Below are 21,622 nucleotides of genomic sequence, written 5' to 3'. Positions count from 1 at the left end.
AGAAGGTTGCCCAGGAGGCAGCAGTGTGCCCAGGCAGCAAAGGCTGACTGCATCCTGAGCACTGTCAGCTGGAATGCTGGGAGGGCAAGGCAGGGATCCTGCCCCTCTGCCCATCCCTGTGATGGCAAGGCAGGAATCCTGCCCCTCTGTCACATCCCTGGGAGGGCAAGGCAAGAATTCTGCCCCTCTGCCCATCCCTGTGATGGCAAGGGAAGGAATGCTGCCTCTCTGCCCATCCCTGTGATGGCAAGGGAAGGAATCCTGCCCCTCTGCCCATCCCTGTGAGGGCAAAGGAAGGAATCCTGCCCCTCTGCCCATCCCTGTGAGGGCAAAGGAAGGAATCCTGCCCGTCTGCCCATCCCTGTGATGGCAAGGGAAGGAATCCTGCCCCTCTGCCCATCCCTGTGAGGGCAAAGGCAGGAATCCTGCCCCTCTGCCCATCCCTGTGAGGGCAAAGGAAGGAATCCTGCCCCTCTGCCCATCCCTGTGAGGGCAAAGGAAGGAATCCTGCCCGTCTGCCCATCCCTGTGATGGCAAGGGAAGGAATGCTGCCTCTCTGCCCATCCCTGTGATGGCAAGGGAAGGAATCCTGCCCCTCTGCCCATCCCTGTGATGGCAAGGCAGGAATCCTGCCCCTCTGCCCATCCCTGTGATGGCAAGGCAGGAATCCTGCCCCTCTGTCACATCCCTGGGAGGGCAAGGCAAGAATTCTGCCCCTCTCCCATCCCTGTGATGGCAAGGGAAGGAATGCTGCCTCTCTGCCCATCCCTGTGATGGCAAGGGAAGGAATCCTGCCCCTCTGCCCATCCCTGGGAGGGCAAGGGAAAGAATCCTGCCCCTCTGCCCATCCCTGTGATGGCAAGGCAGGAATCCTGCCCCTCTGCCCATCCCTGGGAGGGCAAGGGAAAGAATCCTGCCCTCTGCCCATCCCTGTGATGGCAAGGGCAGGAATCCTGCCCCTCTGCCCATCCCTGCCAGCCTGAATGCTCGATGTCCCTGTCCCAGCACAAGGACCAGGAGCAAATCCAATAAGACCTCTGAGGTGGTCAGAGCTGGAGCATGGACCAAGCCCTTCTCAGAGGTCCATTGGGATAGGGGAAGAGGCAGGAGGCACAAGTTGGAACATGAGAAATTCTAGCTGGGTAAAACAGGAAAAAATTGCCATGAAATGATCAAACTCTGGAACCAGATCCTGGAGAAGGGGTGACATGTGTGGTGTTGGTGTTCAGGACTCGCTGGGCAGAGCCCTGAGCACCTTGCTTTGAGGAGGAGATTGGATTAGAGGGCTCCAGAGGTTCCTTCCCACCTGTGTGGTTCAGCAGTGTTGGCATGGAACCAGCTCCCTGAGCTCGCAGGCACTCGCTTGTCATCAGCCATGAATCACTTTGTTGTTAAACTTTTTACCCAGTTTCACTTTCCCAGTGCCCCTTCTTGGGAAGGATGCTCTGGGTTGTTTTTTTATTACTCCAGACAGGTTTAGTGCTAAAATATTTCTTAAGTTATTTTTTTAAGCAAGGTGGCCTCTGGCTGCAGTTAGTGTCCAGTTGGAGGGAACTGGCAGCATTATATAGCAACACTAAAGCAAATCATTCTACCTCATAGCATTATTACCTTGATCTGAAAATTTCCCCAGGCTGCAATTTGTCACTAATATTGCTTTCAGCTAAACTTATCCATACGAAAAAGAAAGGAGTTAATAGAGCTGCAGTTCTGTAGTTGCCATCACCATTTTTTTGGGGATGAGTTATTGCTTAGCACATTTTACTGACCAAGCTTATAGAGTTCTTGGACCTTGAAAAATGATGCAATGGTTTATCACAGACTCCATAAATTGTTGGACTATGCAGCAGCAATATGTTAGACTCCTCCAGCACAAGGAAGAAAGGAAGGTGTCTCTGAAACACATGAAACACAGGATATCCATACTGCACTGGTGTGAGCACGTGGCTGTGATTGCCAGCAGCAGAACTGATGGAATGATACTGAGCTTCACTGCTGCTTCTGTGCTTTTGCTTGTTTTATGCCATACTTAACGTAATTTGAATGCTGTGACAGTGACAATGACAGTGATATACTATAATGTAATTCCACCTGAGACAATGCAGCTGGAATTAATAAGCTGGAGAGACAAGGCTGAGGTATTTTGTCATCAGTTGGCATTCAATTTTATTTTTCTTTTCCTGGTGGAAGTGCTGGCAAACCCAGTGGGGAGAGCAAGCTGTCCAGCTCAGGGGATGCTTTGGGTCAGCACAGGGAGGACAGGCAGGCACTGTGGTCCCACAGTGCTACAGCAAAGGTTGGACCAGCATCATACCTGACGCCTGTAAGCTGAAGATGGAACTGCCAGTGATCAGCTGAGGCTGGTGTGGTGAGAGGAGTGTCTTGTATCCACATCCAAATCCCCTGGTCGTGCTGTGCTGCCTCTTGACTTTCTGGCAGAGGAGACTCAGAGTGAGAGTGCCTTACTTGCTGATAGCTTTTGGTGATGGAGTCAGAAAAGGTCTTACTGGTGCAGCCTAGTAGATGTTATCTGGGGTATTGGACCCTGAAGGAGCAAATTAAATGTCAGGGAAAAAAGAGTTTGGGTGTGGAGCTTTAAAACTCCTGACTCATCTCTTGGATTGTGCCTTGCAGCTAACAGTAGTCACTAGGAAGTGCAGAGCTGCTTGAGGAGTCTGCCCTGTTGTTTTTTCCATGCCAAAGAGAAATGAGTTATCAGCTTCTGACAGAAAAGAGGCTTCTCACTCTTCTTTTGTGCCAAAGTACAGCTGTTAATGAAGGCTGATCCTGAAGTGCCCCAGAACTGTGATGATGTTGTGATCCCTAACTGGGGCCTTGTGTTGTCCTGCATCCACCTCTGAATCAAAAATACACTTAACCCATCCCGAAAGTCAAGCAGGACAGGATCACTGTGCTCTCCTGCCTCACCGCTCATTAAAGAAGCAGACCACAGTTAAATTCATATATTGCAATGGCTTTGGCCACTGAACTGTTGCTGGAAAGCTGAACTGAACTGTACTGCATTTCTGGATGTGAGAATGCAGCTCAGATTGTGAGGAGACTGGTAGAGCTGTTTTTATAGCCTTGTAAAATTAAACTTTCTGTGCAATTGGCCCATAATGTTAACTCAGCTCTACTGGCAGGTATTTTTGTTTTTTTAAATAGCCAAGGAAATAAAGTTATAAAATCAGCTGTTACTCATGTTTTGCAAGAGATTTTGGATTTGTCGTTCTTTTTAAAATTTGTTGCTTAATTTAAAGGAGTATGAAAGAGACTAGCAAGAGAAATTAATTGACATGAGGAACTATAGCAGACTTTAAATTAGTAGTTTCTCTAGTCAGTAACACATTTTAAAATGTGTGAAAATACCTGCATGCACCAACAGCCTATGATAGCTTGTCAAAGAACTAGGCTGGGAGAAACTGTACTCATACCAAGTGGCAGTCTTAGACTAATCCACATATTGAATACATTTTAAAATTAATTGTCCATGACCCGTTAAAAATACTGGGAAATGGGCAAGTATATGGGGGGGGGGAGGAAAGGAAAAAAATAAGTATGGATAACGCTTTGTTCTGTGTACAGAAACAGTCTGAATAAAAGCAGAAGAATAATGGTCTTTTTTTGACATCAGCTGCATGGGGGTTTTGGTTGGCAGTACAATAATAACAGCTGTCAGGCAGTACTGTGATACAATTTGATGCTTTTCTTTGAAATCCTCTAGCTGAGATTTCTCTAAAGTAAATTGTGATTTTTGGTATCTACTGGATGTACTTTAACGGAGCTAAAGGTACTTGGTACTGCCTGAAAATTTGGCTGTTTAGGGATGCCAGGTTAGGCGCCCAAAATCATTGGTACCTTTAGGGAAGAAAATATGTACCTTTTTCATTCTTACATTATTGATCTTGGCTGTTGAAGTGTAAAACTTCAGGCTTCTGTTTCCTGGTATTTTTTCCACATTTTAATATGTTTCCATGGGGAAAATGCCAAGTGGTCCCTTCATTGACCCGCTCCTCTGCAAATGAATGTCATCAGTACATCCCAGTTCACTGCCTAGCAATGTGAAAGCTGTAATACAATTTTTGTCTGCCAAATGCCTCATTCTGTTTGTTTTAAATATCATTTCCTCTCAGTTGCATTTTATACAGCTGTCTTCTGAATCCCTCCACAAATAGCAGTTACGTTTTATAATGATCGTCTTTGTCATTTAAGTTTTTAACTAGTGGTTTGATTTCCTGCTCTCTGAGATAGCTCAATTGGATTTTGAGCTGTGGTGGCATAAAACTGGCGTTGGTGTGTGGAAAGGTCACATGTTTTGGTTTAGGTGTTGGAGATTTTGCACATATCCAGGCATCTGGAATTATACTCCAGCAGCCAAAACTGCTGCGTTTTGTATTTTATGTATTGTGTCTTCTGCAAAAGATTGAAGTCCTGCTTTCCCTTACAGTACAACTCCCCCTCACCCCCCAGCATTACAATTCCAAAAGAGAGGATGCTCAGCAGACACAGAAATACCATTTTCTGGAGCCAGAGGTATTTTCCTGTCCCTGCTGGGGTGTTGGTCAAGGTCCCTATGGGATCCGTAGCTGGTGCTGGAAGATATTCTCATCCACTTCTGTCCTCCAGGAGCCTTTCAGGATGGTTGGGCTGCAGTGCTCCTCCTGCTCTGTCTTGGCTTTCAGTGGTATTTCACAGGCAGAGAAATTAGAGAAGGTCTTTAGTTGCCTTCTGCCTAGAGGCTATTTGTTGTTATGTAGGTTTGTGCTCTTCAGCCGCTTGTCTTTCACACTACTCTAGCATGACTTTCTAGTTTTCAGGCCTATTTATTTTTGTTTTATCCTTCAAGGGATATGTGGCAATGTCTTAAACCGGCTTTGCTTCTGGAAAAATCACAATGTGGAGCTGAAACTTGGAGCACGGAGTGTGTCCACCTACAGTGTTGTTTGTTTGTCCCAGCCTGAGGTGGTTGTGATACTCAGATTTGCTCAGTTTATTTTGGTGAAGGGGGATGAGTCTCAAAACTTAACCGTGCCAAAGTTCAATTTGGGTTGTGTGGACCGTTTTAAACCAAATTTAAACCTAAAAACCTGCCTGCTAAGGGGCTCTCATTCATCAAGGTTTGCAGGTTTTTTCAGTTAAGGGAGTTAAGGAAGTTTTGTATTGGTAGAGGAGAAGATACGTTGAATTCTTTTTGTTTCATCTGATGCTTTGTTAGGTCTCTAAAGCGTTAATCCCAGTTATGGTTTACTTCTGGTACTATAAATGGTATAACTTTCATGCATTTTTACCCCTTTTCTTTGTATTTTTTTGAAATGAACTTCTCCACTTAGCTTCTCTCCTGTGCTTGTGAGGTATTCAGAACTAGAATTCAGATTACTCAACTGCACATTGAATAAAGCCATTCCCTATTAAACAATTATTGAATAGTCTAGGTAGCTTCCCCATATAAGTTTTCCTGCTAAGCCAACCCTGTCTCAAGCCTTGAGTAATTCTCCAGAGATGTTGGTATTTGGGTGGGGTTTGCAGGGCTCAGGGGTCCAGTGCAAGTTTTCTGTCTACAGACATATATGAACAGTGATGAATTAGCAGTGTTTTGTCTCTGAGCCAAGAAACAGAATTTGTTGCTGAAGGACCATTTTTTTGGTCTGTCTAACAATAAAATGATTTTCTGAACATTTAGGCAGAGCAATTTTTGATTAAAAATAGTTTTGCCAGTACTATGGATGTTGAATTATGAGCTGTGGGCATCAGAGATTAAATACTTGTTGCGGGGAGCTCTCTGGAACTGAGCCTGCGAAAAGGGTGCATTATGCTGCAAATTTATTAAATATTGATTTCCATAACTGTCTACAGGCACTAATGATTTTTCTAATATGGTGGTAAATAATATGAAAGAGATTAATATCTCTTCAGAAAAAGTAATTGCAAATATGTTTAAACAACATACAAATTACACTTGGGGACGCTGAGGAAGATTCAACTTTGGCCTCTTGTTGAGTATCACAGGATGGGCAGGGCTGGAAAGGACCACTGGAGGCCACCTAGTCTGACCTCCCTGCTCAAGGAGGGAGCACGTTACTCAGGGCTGCATGCAGATGGCTTTGAGTATTTTCAGGGAAGTGTCCAAAACCACCTCAGTGCTCTTGTCACCTTCTGCTGCTGAAGCTCCCACTGTTTCCTGGGGTCTGTGATCTGTGCTGGGGGCTGGATGTTTGCCTTTGGAGGTCACAGCCATGTGGTGGAGGAAGCAAGGCATGCTCTTTACAGAGTTAGCATCCTTCTGCATCACACTGGGGTTTCCTGGCAGCCTGCTCTGAGCCAGCTCAGCTAGGCACAGTTTACCCTCTGAAGCAAAGCTGTTGCTTGCACCAGGGGTGGTTTCTTTACCACAGCTCAAAGAAGTTGTTCCTGCAAAGCTTTTGCTCTCAGCATTCATTATGGAATTGCCTCTCCACAGAGATTAGCAATTTGAATTTGTCGTTACTTTTTCAGTCAGTGTAAATATTTTAGAGCAATAACTTCCTCCAGAAGAATGAAGGAAATGGATTTGGTTGTCTTAATTTTGTGTAGAGGGAAACACAATTTTCAGGCATTATCCTTAAGCATCACTTAGATACCCACGTGAGGCACTTTTTTGATTCACTGCTTCACTTTTTTCATGAAACAAAATTGATGTTCTTCTACAGGCTTCAGTCTTTAAATTTCATTAGGAGGTGTGACATCGGGTCCTCCATTCACTGAAAATGGGCTGGCAGCTTTAGTTACAGCTTGGGAATTTGTTTTATGTTTTGAGAGGTTTGTATAGCATCAGAGGTGGAGCTGCTCGTGGCATGTGTATGAACTCTTGTTGGTAGTAAATGAAGAAGTGGTGCCATGTTGTGGTGCACCAGTTTAGTTGTTCTTTTGCACTGGGTGATTGGGAATTGGCACAGAATAGTTTTGATTCTTCAGTGCCGTGTTTGGGGGGGGATGCAAAAGGACAATTTGGGCTTTGGTTTCTGAAATACCAGCTCTGTGATGTGTGACCTAAGAAAATGTGCACAATTGTGGCCTCAAAGTCTCAAAAAGCAGAGTTTGTTAAAGAACATGAAATGCTGGTGAGAAGCTCGTGCAAAGGATGAGGCTGGGGGAAGGAAGCTACCTGACAGAAATGTTCATTCCTAAAGGTAGGCATGTCTGAGTGAAAACCTGTCACCCCTGGGGCACGTGGACCCTGTCTTTGTGACCAAATTCAAGGCACACAGACACACAATCCATTGTCCCTTCCCAACCTTGAACATTTATTTGTTTTTATGATTTTTGCTAAGGTATCTCAAGGATATTTGTAGTACATTATTTTTTTATTGCATTCTGCTTTATTCTGCATGCTGCAATAACATCAAAGCCTTGCAAGGCCTGTAAAAATGGGATGGCAGAGGATATTGGCATTCAGGAGCAGTGCCTAAAGTTCCTCAGGGTGGAAACTCAAATGTTGGCTATTGCAGGCCTGCCTGAGGCTGCCACGGTGTATTCCAGCTCTGCTGGAAACTGTCCTCCAAGGACTGCTGCAGTCATCCCATTACTGATTTATGGCTGAAGCAATCCAGCACACAGTTGCTGGCCTGCTGTTTCTGAGGGTGTTAATACCTTAGTGAAAGGTGAGGATGCTGTAAGTGGGTGAGTCAGATGAATGCTTCACACAAGCTGCTCGGGTTTTTTATAACTAATGAAGCAGTTAAAAAAAAAGAAAAAGGCAACAGCAGCACCCAAATAGAAAGGATCCCAAAGGGTTTGAGATGAGGAGACTGCTCAGGAAGCTTTATTTGTTGTTAAGGTCAGTTAACTGCAGCAGATCTGTAGAGGTTGGTGGCGTTTCAGAACCACATCCTTTCAGTTGTGCTGTGAAAGCAAGTGGCATATGGTGCTTCTAACATTCTGGTGAGAATTAAGATGATGGCTGTGTTTTTATTAAGATCACTCTTTTTTTGAAGGCTCAGAATGAAAAACTCCCCATCCCAACCTCCAGGCCTCTTTAGCTGTAATGAGACGTATTCATACTGCAATCACACGCAGCTCGTGACCACATTAGAGAGCTGCTTTAAAGTCAAGTAACTTCCCTGTTGCCTGAATATTTAATCAGCTTTTTGGCTGGGATTTCTTGCAAGCCTCAGATTCCATAATGTAAGCCATTTGTGCTGTAGATGTACCTATGAAAAAAAAAAAGGCAGAAAAGGAAAAAAAGGGACAGAAAGCCATTCTTCCACCTTTTATATCCCAGCTGAGCTTGAAATCATTAAGTATAATGCCAAGTGTCTGGTGTGTGAGCAAATGTGTAATAATTGTATTTTGGATCCAGCAGTGTTTTAGAGCAAACTGCACAAGCTGCTCGGGTTTTTTATAACTAATGAAGCAGTTAAAAAAAAAGAAAAAGGCAACAGCAGCACCCAAATAGAAAGGATCCCAAAGGGTTTGAGATGAGGAGACTGCTCAGGAAGCTTTATTTGTTGTTAAGGTCAGTTAACTGCAGCAGATCTGTAGAGGTTGGTGGCGTTTCAGAACCACATCCTTTCAGTTGTGCTGTGAAAGCAAGTGGCATATGGTGCTTCTGGTGAGAATTAAGATGATGACTGTGTTTTTATTAAGATCACTCTTTTTTTGAAGGCTCAGAATGAAAAACTCCCCATCCCAACCTCCAGGCCTCTTTAGCTGTAATGAGACGTATTCATACTGCAATCACACGCAGCTCGTGACCACATTAGAGAGCTGCTTTAAAGTCAAGTAACTTCCCTGTTGCCTGAATATTTAATCAGCTTTTTGGCTGGGATTTCTTGCAAGCCTCAGATTCCATAATGTAAGCCATTTGTGCTGTAGATGTACCTATGAAAAAAAAAAAGGCAGAAAAGGAAAAAAAGGGACAGAAAGCCATTCTTCCACCTTTTATATCCCAGCTGAGCTTGAAATCATTAAGTATAATGCCAAGTGTCTGGTGTGTGAGCAAATGTGTAATAATTGTATTTTGGATCCAGCAGTGTTTTAGAGCAAACTGCATACAACTTCCAGCAGTTACTCTTGCAAAGTGATTTCCTTTCTTTGGTTCCTTTATCTTCAAGTAATATCTGCATAATAAAATTGCAAAGTTAACTCATGCTTTGCATTTACTTAAATTATGTTATGTACTAAGTAACTAAAGCAAACAAAGCTAGCAGAAGATAGTTGTCTGTATAAAATGTAATCCATAAAATGGATTTAGCTGGTACTGGTCTGGTCTTTATCATTCTCCTCAAGACCCTACACTCTTTGTGGTCATCTTAAGAAGCTGCCTTTGGTGTCAAAATTGTTCATTTCAAAGGTATGGTCAGGACCAAAATTGTTAAAGCTGGTGAGCTTGGATTTGTTCACCTTATCATTCTTTACAAGAGCTTTTTTTTTTTTTTTACTGATATGTAAATATTTAGTTTTGCAATGTCTCCTTCACCATATATGTGTTTGCATGGATGTGTATCATGCATATATTTGTGAAAAAATTATAATTTGTGTACCTATAATGCAGCATCTCTCCTTTGAGTGCTCTCAGGCAAAGGGAGGGATTCCTCATACAGCCGATGATACAGTTCATGAAATATATAACATTTTAGAGAGAGCTCTTCCATGCTCTTTCAGAGTGAAGGGCTGGACAGGGAAAAATACTTTTGGAGAAACAGCTTATTTTGGTGGTCAAGAAGCATAGAAGATTTGAAGCTGGTCATTCCCTAAGCATGTCTATCAGAACTGTCTCTTTGTTCCCTCAAAACAATAGGAAACTCACATTTGTGTGTGGAAAAGCCAATGAAGTTGGTACATTTGGGGTGAGGCATAAATCAGTGCTACTGGGAGAAGTGTTTTATTTCACGTTTCCCCATCTGTTTTTAAAATGTTCTTGTAAAGCCACCCATTGTTGTCCACGTACCACTCACACTCTTTTTATACCTCAGGCTAAGCACACGTAGTTCTCAAATGGCCAAGGTTACCTGATTTCCTTTCTTTTGTCTCCTCTCCTGTAGCTGTTGCAGCTCCTGGAGTCTGAGACCACGCAGCTGGAAGCCTTTCTGGAATGGAAGCAACTGGAACCAGTTTACTGGCAGTGGATGGTAACAAACAAACTGCTTTTGAGGGGTGCATCTTTCTTGACTTTAACATAGCTGGCTACTCCCAAAGGCCCTTAAGTCCTACAAAAATTAAATGTTACAAACCATCTGTTCGACAGCACTTGAGAAAAAGGAAAATAAAAGTCTTGGTAAAGTAAGGAATGTTTTCATAGTTCTCTTTCATTCCTGTTTTCTTCAGTAGGACTCACCCAGCTAAGTTGGGGAATTGCAGGGCAGAATGGAAGAATTTCATATAGTTAACACAAATGAAAAGGTCTGATCTTCATCTTTTTTAATAGTTTTTAAACATAGCAGTTGCACATTTTTGTAAAATTAAATGGCTTTTCAGAAGAGGGCCTCTAAGCTTTATTACAGTCTTGAGAACAACTAAATTTGCAGGCAGCTGATATTGAAAACAGCTTCATTTTTCCCCAGCCAAACAGTGCGTTGACATTGCTGATTTCCCCTTGAACTGTGTTGAATGATCATAAGAAAATCAATAACCCTTTCTCTGTGCATCTTAGGATTTCTCAAGTGAGTGCAAATGATGCCATCCATCTCACTTCTCTCTACAACTTCTGCCCATTCAGTGTTGCTGAAATAATTCTTTAGCACACCACATTAGCTCTATGAGCTTACAGAATTTTGAGAATCAGTTGAGCTGACTGCTAATTGCCCATGTGCCTTTTTCTACACTAAAAGCAAGGCAAAGGGCAGTGTGAAATTACCTCACCTGTCTCGAAGAGTACTTCCAATTTCCATTAGTTCTCTAATGGTTTTTGCTTTACATGTTTACCATCTTAGGGTTTTTTGGAAAGCATCAACATTAGCACAGGCCTGGTTCCCAGGAGATAAAATATAACTGCAATTATTTCTGTGTATCTGCCAAAACATTTGCCTTTGACATGCTGAAGAGTGTTAGCCTGCTTTCTGGAGTTAAGTTCTAAAGACATACTTGAAAACTGACCAGCAACATCTTTTAAGCTACTCACTGTGCTGGATGGTGAATTTGCCTTCTTCTTTTGTTTCACTGGGGATGGTGGTTGTTCCTGGATGCAGTGGGATGTATGGGGATGAGATGTGCTTAGAAAAGACAGTAGTTTTCTCTTTCTACCAAACTTGTGTTTTGCTTTGCTGATCTGATGGATGGGGTGGTTCTTGCACAGCTGCTGCCAGCTCTGCCTGCTGAGCAGGAACACAACAGAGCATGACCCTACTGCAGGGACTGCAGTAATCACAGAATATCTCAGCTGGAAGGGACCCACAAGGACCATGGAGTCCAACTCCTGGTCCTGCACAAGGCAGCCCAAAAATCCCACCATGTGCCTGAGAACATTGTCTGAATGTCAATATTACTTTATACTTCTGTTGTTTAATCAACTTCAAAATAAGGCATGAACAGAAGAACCCCAAACCCCAAAAAGCCAAAGCTTTTATCTCCTTGCAGTTTGTTATCCTGTCCATGTCCCTGCCATGTCTGTGTTCCCATGAGCTGGGCCATGGGGCAGCAGGAGCTGCCGTCCTCAGTGCTGCTTTGTGCCATTCCCAGCACCAGTGCTTAGAAAGGAGCTTTTGCAGGGTGTTCTATGCCATTCTTAGCTCTCTTATGAAGCTTTTTCTAGCATGAGTCTAAGAATCTCTTGCTCTGAATTAAGCCAGAGTTTTTAACCTACCTTCTGAGAAAAGAAAGAAAGATGAGAAAAAATAAAATTTCCCATCCTCTTTATAGCAATCATTTATATAAGGCAGTTAGCATGTCACTGCCTTCCCAGTCCCTGTTTCTAGGCTAAGCTAAATTTTGATGTCTTTATGTGTCCTTGTAGGCCATTCATTCGAGCTTTTGATGTTTGTTGCTGCTCTCATCTGGGACTTTCCCTCCTGTTTGTCTCTGTTTAACTTCAAGTGCCTCACCTGCATGTCAGCATTACAGTCAGCACTCTTCTATCCCTGGGACTTGTGTTTATAGTTTGTGACATGGTGCTTGACTTCAGCAGTGTGACACTGGTGACTTCAGGCTCTCTGAGTCTCCTCCAGCAGTGTTGCTGCTGTGCCAGTAATTATGCACTTGGCTTTTCCTTGCTCCTGTATAGACCACGCTGCTCAACTGCTGAATTTCCTGCCAGTGTTTCTAAATGACTTCTTCAATTGCTAAAGATAATTTTAGATGCAAATTATGTCCTTAAAAGAGATATGACCTCTCCTATTGAATGTCTTCTTGATAACAGTATGGAAATAAATATTTAATATTCTGGCAATGAGGCCTATGTCCTTTAGTTATGCTGTGCTATTCAGGCTTGAAAAATGTGTGTTTCTGCACAGTCTGTGCACCAGAGTGTATAGATGGGCTCTGAATGTTTTGTTTAAATGCTTTTGGTTTTTGGGTTTTTTCTTGAGTATTTGAAATAGCAGTTGCTACCTTGGAAGGCAGTTGCACACTTAATTAATAAACCAGCTAGATGGTCATGGTCAAGTAGAGCTGTCAGCTCATGACCAGTGTGGAGCAGGGATCCCTGGATGTTTCTCACCTTGTGGAGTTTTCCATGGGCACAAGGGACCCTGTGGGTGTTAGAGCAGGTGGGGCTCTCCTGAACAGTGTAAGCTTGTACCTCCCTGGTCATCACTCTGTTACCAAAAGCCCTAGAAGTGCATCCAAGCTCAGAATTTGAGAGGAAAGGCATATCTAGAGCTGCTGCAGTGCTGATCACCTCCATCTCAGGAGTGTTACTTTATGCTTTAGTGCAGTGCAGAGTAGCTGACTGTGCAGTGCTTTCTAAAATAAGCTAGGTTAGCAACATAAGTTTTCTGTTAACTTGGAAATATGTTATAGTGAACTGAGGGGGTTCTCTCTTAAAATAACTCTGAAATTGTGGAGCAACTGTATATTGAGATGGCAGCAGTGACTTCCTAGCTATGAATTACCAGAAGGATGGGGGGGAACCATTTTAGCTTCTGCTGAAAAGTAACTTTTATTGTTTTTTGTTTAGGAAACTGTGTTGGATGATATGGCTGAAGAGGGAAATATGTGTGAGTCCCAAGATGCTCATGTGGAGAAAAGAAGGCTGCCAGAGGTGACCTCCTGCTGCCCCTGGGCTGACAAGCTGGCTGGGCAAATGGACAGATTATCCAGAGACCTGCTGGCTCTCCAGCAGCAGCTGCATCAGCTCATCGCCCAGCGAAAGGCTACGTGGTGGGAGAAGGTAAGGCCTTGGGTGCTGCTCATAACCTCTGGAGATGTTGAGGGTCCTGCATTTTTCAGCTCTCTGTCCATGGCCCATCCTAGGGCAGGGCCCTGTGGCTGCTCTGTGCCACCCTTGCAGCAGTCACGGTGCCAGGGCTGCAGCTCCTTGGGGCTTTGTGCCCACAGCATGCCCATGCTCTTTCAAACACAGATTCAGTATCTGTCCTGGAGAGGACAAACAAAACAAGAGTTCTTCTGGAAGGGCAGGCTTCAAAGCATAGGCACTGCAGAGGAGAGGAGAAAAGAGAGAGGAGGAATCCTGGCAGCCCCCTGAGGGGATGGATGCAGCAGTAATGGTCACAGTGAGAACATAAAGTATTTACAGGGAAAGAAGCCAGAGCTTGTAATCTTTCATTGAATTAGGAGTCTTTGAAATGTCTGATGGGGGAAGGAAGAAGAGGAATTTGAAACCTGTGAAGTGAGGGAAGAGACTGAGCACAGGATTTGATGGCAGAACAGACTGGCAGTGGGAGGCTGGCTGTGGAGGAAAGCAGGTGATATAAAGGAAGAGTGCCTGGTATTTGCTGTACAAGGATGGGGAGACACTGGGAAGCACCCGGAGCGGGTGGTGGGGATAAATAAAGGAGGTTTAGGTAATGTAGATGTGGAAGGTGAATCTGAGTATCAACATCCTGGCACAAGGAGAACAATGAAAATGCAGCCATAAAAAACTAGTGATTTTTCCAGGCAGCAAGTGGAGAGAAGGCTACCAGAATCTACAACACCTATGGAGGGAGAAAAAGTGAAAGAAACAGTTGGGACAACAGAGCAGTAATAAAATTGCTGTATCACCACTTTGTGTCTGTCTTGAATCAGGAGAGGGTTTTTTAGCCCAGAGTATTTGACTTTTTTTTTCTTTTCAGGATGGAGGGGAGCATGTGGTTTTAGATGGGGGTGTTGGTAGACAGGATTGCAGATCAGCTGACAGAATGGAAAGTGGCAAGTTGTCAGATCAAAAAGTATCTGCCCAAGAGTTCAAAAGGTGTCTGGCATGGAAAAAGTGTGTGGAGAGCTAATTGCTCTCCTCCACCTTAAGCACAAGGAACTAATTAGGATCATTTGGCTAGGGAGGGCACAAGGAGCTGCTGCCTCACATAGAGTGAAAACTTCTTCCCACAGGGCACTGTGGGTATAAGCAGCGTACACGGATTTGAAATCTGCTGTGCACGTTCTTGGGAGTTGAAACCCATCAAAGACTATAAAATATGCAGATACAAATTGCAACCTTATGAGTTAGTGGGAGAACAAATCATTGCAAGCTGGGGGAATATTCTGAGGAAGCATATCCGTGTATTTACATTTGTCTTAGAATCTTCTCTGGGCACTTGCTGTCACTCACTGTCAGTGATGTGGTACTGGACTAGCAGATCTCTAGAATCATCACATTTGGTTGTTCCTGGGCAAAATGGACATGACTGTTGCAGGACCACTCAGACCTCGAATTCTAAAAATAAAATTTCCAGTGCATGATTTCTAAAGCAAGATATGCTCTGACTTCTCTTATATGTGACAATATACATGATGTTAGGTGTTACATAATATTATCCTGTGACTCCAGAAGGGGTGATCCATGCAACACACTCAGGTCACCAGTTATCACTGAAGAGGTATCGGGGACAGCCAAAGGTGATGCAGAGACTCCATCATCAGAAGGCATGAAAGACACTTTTTTTTTATTAGAAATCTACAGTTCTTATAGAAACAGTGGTGGGTTTAAGACCTGATTGGCCTTTAGGAATCTTCTCTCACACTATTGGTGAACTATGAATAGCACACTCTGGAGAACCATATCTATAAACGATGGTTACAGAAAGAGAGAGAATAATTGTTTGAATTCTTTCCTCTAAGTTTCCCACAGCTTCTACACAGCTTCCCAGGATTTTCCTGGGAGAACCATGTCTCTCTTATCAGAGGATATGTAATTACTACATAGTATCACACAGATTTTTTTTTTTTTTAATACTTAAATTCAGGGTTTAAGTCCAGAAAGATTTAACTGATGATTTCTTCTTTGAAATAGATGCACTGATTGGATTTGAATAATGGTTGGTCACGTTCCAGTGTTTCTGAGATTCTCTGGACGTCATATGAGTTTGTGACTGTGATAAATGGAGTGCATCTGAAGTGTGTTGTTAAAAGGCTGGTTTACCACAAATGCCTTCTCTTCTACATATGCCCTGAAACAGAATTATTTTGTAATGCTACATGACAGCATTTTTTGGAATGGTTGGGGTCAGATGACTCTCCATCAATCCTCTTTATATCAAGCCTTGCTTTGCATAGTGCTGCTGCTTGTGTGATGCTTTCTTCCTGTGGTCTGTCCTTTTTTCCCCACAGCCAGGATGCTTTCTGAAAGCAGACTCCTCTATCATGTGTATGTTTCTGACCCCTTCTTTTCCCTGGAGAAATAAGCTTATCAAATCTTTCCTTCTATATTATTTTTTAATCAAACAAAGAGAAGGCACAGCAGTAGCTGAAGCCATTATCACTAACTTTGTATCTTGCAGTACTGAGACATCTGGAAATTATCTTGGCTCCTACAGGCATGCCCAGCTGAGGGCCAGCACAGTTTATTACAGCTCTTATGTCCACTACCTTGTACTTGACAAAGAACCTGATAATCCACAGAGTGTTTGTGTCTCTTGTTGCCAGTAGGCCTGATGTGTGTGCCAGGCAACGGGGTAGGAACTGTTCTGAGCAGCAGAATTGAGTGCTGAAATGTGATGCAGAGCGGGAGAGACAGCACAGTTCCTGCAGGGAGGAATGAGGACTGGAATCTGCTGGAGCTCTCTGCAGGGGCCGGTGAGCGTGTGGGCAGGGGCGGCTGTACTGGTGCTGCTAATCACATTGCAAATGGCATTTGATGAGGGCCCTGCAAAGGTGTTCAGCAAAAATAAACCACCTACGTGGCTCTTTTCCTCTCCCCCTTGAGCAAACAGCAGCAGGAAGCTGGGAGGAGGTGGCTGGGATGGGTTGGTGGAGGTGGTCACTGGTGGAGCCAAAAACCAGGCCAGGCAAAACCAATACAGGGCAGCATGGCGAGGAGGAGAGAGGAGACTGAACCCCTAGAAGCAGCAGCAAAGGATTATTGAGGGTCCTTGTGCCAAGCAGTGAAGTGGTAAAACATCAAAAAAACTGCATGGAGATAAATCCAGGAGGAATTTGATGCTGAAGGAGCATCATAATTTTACACGTCTTTCTTTGGATTGTCACGGCACGTGAGTGAGCTCTGTGGAAAGGTCAGTGGTCAGAAACAGTAAACTGGACCCTAAAACTGGTAGGGAAGCAGAAACAAAGTAAAACTTAAATCATTCCCACCTGTTTCTGGAATGTGATGTGTGGTGCTAGTCCCATTCATAAATTAAAATAAAAAGTGTTTGAGCTGGAAAGGAAGAGTGAGGGGGTGCAGTGATGACCCAAGTTGTGAAAGGGTTTCTCTGAGGAAACTTGCTGGGCTCCTTGCATAAGAATAGGAGAGAATGGAGAGGGGTGTCACAATGAAGCAGGAGGAAGCCCTTTTTATGTTGTTCTGGTGCTCCTTGGTTTTCATGATGGGTGAACCTAGAGGAAATGACTCATCCTGCTCTAAGACTGTGGATTTGGCTTGTAAACCTGTTGAAGTGTCTTTCATTTAGGAAAGCCTGCAGCTGATTCAGTTGGACTGTGCAGAGGTATTTCAGGTGGGTTAAAGTCATTGCTGTGCCACAATGCCTGGTTTGCACCACTGAATGTAATTTCTCATGATTCAGTATGTGGTTTCAGGGGGACTGAATCTATTTGTTGCAAGTTTGGTCATTTGCACACCATAATTCTGGTAGTTAAAACAATCAATCTTAAGTCCCTTAAAATTAAACAATATATTTTGCTGCTTTTCTTTTGTTTCATTTTTTATTTCCTTGTTTTCTTTTGTTTGTTTCTGCCTACCCGCAGCTGTTTCTTTGGTTATGTGCTTGGAATGACCCTGAAATGATTTAACCTTTCAGGGACATTCGCTAGAAGACATTTGAATGCTGCCATGGGATTTGGGTGATTTGTGAAACCCTGATGAATAGGACATTTTAACTGATACCCATCTCTGGGCAGCAGTGTGTTCAGCACCTTGGAGGAGTAAAGGCACATGACAGAGGTGTGATCTGAATATGGGGCTTTCTTTCTGTTAGCTTTGCTCTTTTCTGTGCGGTACTGGGCAAATAATCATTTCTTTGGTGACATTTTGGGGATCTGGAAATGATCAAAAAGGGGAGAGAAATGGTTAAGCTTTAAGAACATTTCTCCTCTCAAATGAGGAAGAAAGAAAGAAACAAACTTAACTGTAAAAGATGAAACCTCCTAATCTCAGAAGAGAACTTGTTTGTTTGCTTTTTTCTTTCTGAATATTCTGTTACCTGCTCCTCTATTAGAGGGGAGGATTTGATTTCAGTCTGTGTTAAAACATTTGGCATCCGCAAGCTGGAATGCAGAGTGTTTGACTCCAAATGGTAATTGGTTCAGTTTCATCATGCTTGTACCATTCCCAGCTTTTGCTGAAACTTGGGATATTGTATCCTGGGACCCTCTGTGTTCTCTTGCATTTCAAAGCAAGGCAGACTCCTTTGAGATGGTGGTGTGACTGGGATGGAGCTTGCTCATGCATACACCTCTGAGGCACAGACCAGGAGGGCTGGGAGCCGTTAATGTGAGCTAGAACAGGCTCTTTCCACACCAGAATTCCACCCAGAAATTCCAGTGGCTGTGCTTGCTTGGCTGGTGGTATGTCTGAGTGCCCAGGTGAGACTGCAGTCCCTGACCTGGACCAGACCTCCATAATCACACTGGGAGGGCACTGGATTATGTGCATTTTCTCTTTGTTTCTGTATTTTTCTCCTGATCCATCTCCTCCCCTCCACTCAGTAATCTCCAGCCTTCCCAAACCCTTGCAGCTGTCTCCTGGATAGGGATGGGAGGATGCAGGGCTGTCCCATGTTGGAAGAGATGCCCTTTGGATTCACACTGGGTTGGGGAGGGGCTGGACAGGGCAGGGATGTTTTGTTTTCTCTTCCTGGGGACAGGGTGGGATGCAGGGGTGGCAGGAATGGCCTGGAGCACCCAGTCAGGTGAAGGTGGTGGGGACTGAAACACAGAGGCACTTTCACTCCATCCCAAGAGTTCTGTGGTTCACCTAAACATTTTGCCATTGCCAGCTCATCACAGCTCACTGCCAGAGACCTCGTAGAGTCTACAAAGAGATCTTTCTTCTAAGGTTCTTACATTTATAAAAGACTAAATGGTTTTTGATTCATTTTGATTTAAGGCTCCAATATTTGGAGTAGGGCAGCAGCTCCAGAAGCTGATGCTGGAACATAGTCCTACTTCTGTTTGTGGTTGTTTTTTTTTATTTCTCTTATCAAGATTGAGTTGAATTTTATCAACTCAGAAAAATGTACTTCCAAAGTTTTTCTTTATGCCTCACAATGATTGGAGAGGGGGTGAGGAGCTGTGGGTCCCTAGTAGTCACTGCTAGGAAAAGATAAGTCTTGTTGCTTTCTGCAGCATGGAAATGGTGAGGGGCACAGGCTGGCTCCTGGTGGGCTGAGTTCCTTCCTGCACTGGTGCAGGGCTGGGTTGTGTTTTCCCTGCCTTAAACCAGGGATTTGTGGCAAAGCTACAGCTGAGCTCTCACTGAAGAGCTCTCTGAGGCTTGTCAAAAATAGCTTTTTTTGATGTGGTTTTCTTTTTTTTTTGTGGTTGTTTTCTTTTTCTTTTTTTTCTTTTTTGTGAGCACACTGTTCCCATTTCATCTTTGCTGTTGCTGCTGTTCATTCTAGTTCCCTGGGCTTTTTGCTAATATGAAGATGTTAGTGTAGTGAGCAGTTAATTATCCCTGCTGTCTGGGTGGAGGAAGTGGAGGAGTGGTGGGGAATGGTTCAGTGCTGGTGTATTTCCTCAGTCAGCAATTCCCTTTCCTGGTCCCAGAACGCTTCTGTGCTCCACTTTGTATTTGCAAACCTCCATCTGGAGCACTGAGCAGCTGTCAGTGGAGCTCCTCATGCGAAAAGGAATTGAAGAACTAGCAAGACCACAAGAGCAGCTTTTGGAAGTGCATGGTTGGCTGGGCCCAGATGCCTGGCTAGGGGGGGAAGCCACAGAGATCCACCAAAACATCCATCAAAGGCAGCAGCGGGGGACATGGACAGGAGGAGGGCAGGGAGGGACAAGTCTGCTGGCTCTCATGTGCGGCTCTTAGTTAAATGTAGGATTAAATTTGCTGCTGGTGGAATTCCTGCGGCTCTAGCAGATTTAGGCCATTAGAAAACATGAAGCTGCTGTAAACAGAAGGAGCTAAACACTGATCTTTACATTTGCTCTTTGCTCTTGGCTTTCCTTGCATTGGTTTGTTCCTCACTCATCAATATTCCTAGCGGGTGAGCTGAGGCTGCTTGTTTGTGCTAAGTGCCTGTAGAGATCCAGGTGATTGTTGGGGAAGGCAGTGTGCTCTCTCTCAGGACGGAAGGAGAAAGGGAATCACCCCTGTGCACCTGGTTCTCCTTTTGACAGCAGGATCTAAGATCTGCTGTAGACCTGAAGTCCAGTTGGCCTGGTTTAGGGCTGGAGTGCATGTGAAAAGTTACTGTACACAAGCAGAGCTGGAAGATTGAAAGACTCTTGCTCGCTTCTGAGAACTCTGTGTAGGCTGGCCAGGCTTGAATAGTCAATGTTGAGCTTGCAGCATACAAAGGGTTGGAAAGATAAGTGTTTATTCTTCGTTTGCAGATGGAACTTTTTGTGCAGATTGCTGAAAGAGTGACGAGCTGTGTGAGACACAGAGGCACTCTGTGTACCAGTGGCTAAATCAGCAAACTGATTTCAAACACACAGAAAAACTGTAACTGGAAATAAATTACCTAGCCTGACATTTTTCATGGGGCTTATGTAGGCTAAAAGACTGCAGCTCCTTAGGGAGGAGGAGAACATGAAAAACTCAAGTGCTGTCTCCTGTTCTCTGTGCAGAACTCTGGGGTTTGAAGGAAGCGTGGGTGAAAGTTTTTCTTGCTTCCCAGAAGATGCTGCTTTCCCTTCCTTGCCAAAATGCAGAATGTTTGCTCAGGTGACAGGGATCAGTTAAAGTATAATAAATAACCAGAGTTAATATTTTACTTGCATTATTTACGAAGATGTTGGATACTGACCAAGGCAATGAAACATGTAATAAATACAGCTGGAGAATTATACTCCAGTAAATTTCAGATCAGCTTTATTTAATGATACAATATAAAAAAACCCCATTGCAATGAGAGAAGCCACTGTTTTGTAGCCACTGTAAATGTTTTAGTGCATTTTTAAGAAGTAAGTATAGCACTTAGGCTCTCACAGTTAAAGGACACAATAAAACAAGGATGAGTACTAGGAATGTCTGCAGGACTCAGATGCACAAGATATGGAAGCACAGGTCCCAGCACTGCTATTTTTTGAAAAGCTTCGAGGCTGATGGGTGGGATTTGAGGCCCCAGAAACCACAGAGTTGCTGGATTTTGTCTTGCAAGTGGTGAGCCACAACAGCACACATCCTGCACAAGGGCAGCACCTTGGGGTCACAGCTAATCCTGGCTGGCAGAGGCCGTGGTAAACCCCCAGCCAGAGGCTCATTTTAGACAGCTCCACTATTAGTGTGTTTTATTGCACTTTTCAGGTGGGTTCTGGGGACAGGAACTTCCAGGGGGTACCTGGCTGGCTTTGCAGCTCCAGGCACACTGTGGGGATGGGTTCCCCTCTGCCAGCAGGAGCTGGGGTCACCGAGTGCTTTGCAGCACTGCCTGGGTTGTTTTTGGGTTTTCGTTTTTGGTGAGTTGACAGAGGTGCTTTTAGAAGCATTCTTTGCATCCAGGCGTTCAAAGCTTAACTTTGTTTCCTTTGTTCTTGAAACCTTGGCCTTGTTCTCTCAGTTGCCTGCCTGAAATCAAGGGTACTTGATCATAAGAGAAGAAAGTATCCACCTTGTTTCTGTCTTTGTCCCTTGTGCTTGTGGAAGAGCTGACATAAAAGTACATCTGTAATTTAGTGTTGTCACATAGCTTCTCTCTAGCCAGAAATGCATCTAAATAAAGCCTTAGTACTCTTCTGAGCTCCAAACTCACCATTTTTCTTGATTGTACTGGCTCTCTCTAAGCCCTGAGAGCTGTTTGATTGTCTCCCTTTGCTGGCTGGCTGCAGGGCCTGGCCTTCAGCTGCTGTAGGAGTCACAGGGGCCATCCAGGCAGCCTCACATCCACCTACAGCTGCTCCTCTCCCTCAGCCTGGGAGATAA

At 44.1% G+C, this 21,622-nt stretch overlaps 1 protein-coding gene across 1 annotated transcript in view; it reads left to right on the top strand.

Annotated features, from left to right (window-relative positions):
- TEDC1 (tubulin epsilon and delta complex 1) overlaps nucleotides 1-21,622 on the top strand; it is a 70,826-nt gene that overhangs the window by 36,520 nt on the left and 12,684 nt on the right. The window contains exons 8-9 of the mRNA XM_039699293.1: nucleotides 10,020-10,106; nucleotides 13,088-13,300. Coding sequence (XP_039555227.1) covers nucleotides 10,020-10,106; nucleotides 13,088-13,300 — 300 coding nt within the window. The remainder of the gene's footprint in view (nucleotides 1-10,019; nucleotides 10,107-13,087; nucleotides 13,301-21,622) is intronic.

This window comes from Passer montanus, unplaced genomic scaffold, assembly GCF_014805655.1.
Source record: "Passer montanus isolate IOZ18808 unplaced genomic scaffold, ASM1480565v1 scaffold131, whole genome shotgun sequence".
In the NCBI taxonomy this organism is placed as follows: Eukaryota; Metazoa; Chordata; class Aves; order Passeriformes; family Passeridae; genus Passer; species Passer montanus.
Note: the sequence above shows the minus strand (reverse complement) of the source record. Positions and strands in the feature narration are given on the sequence as shown.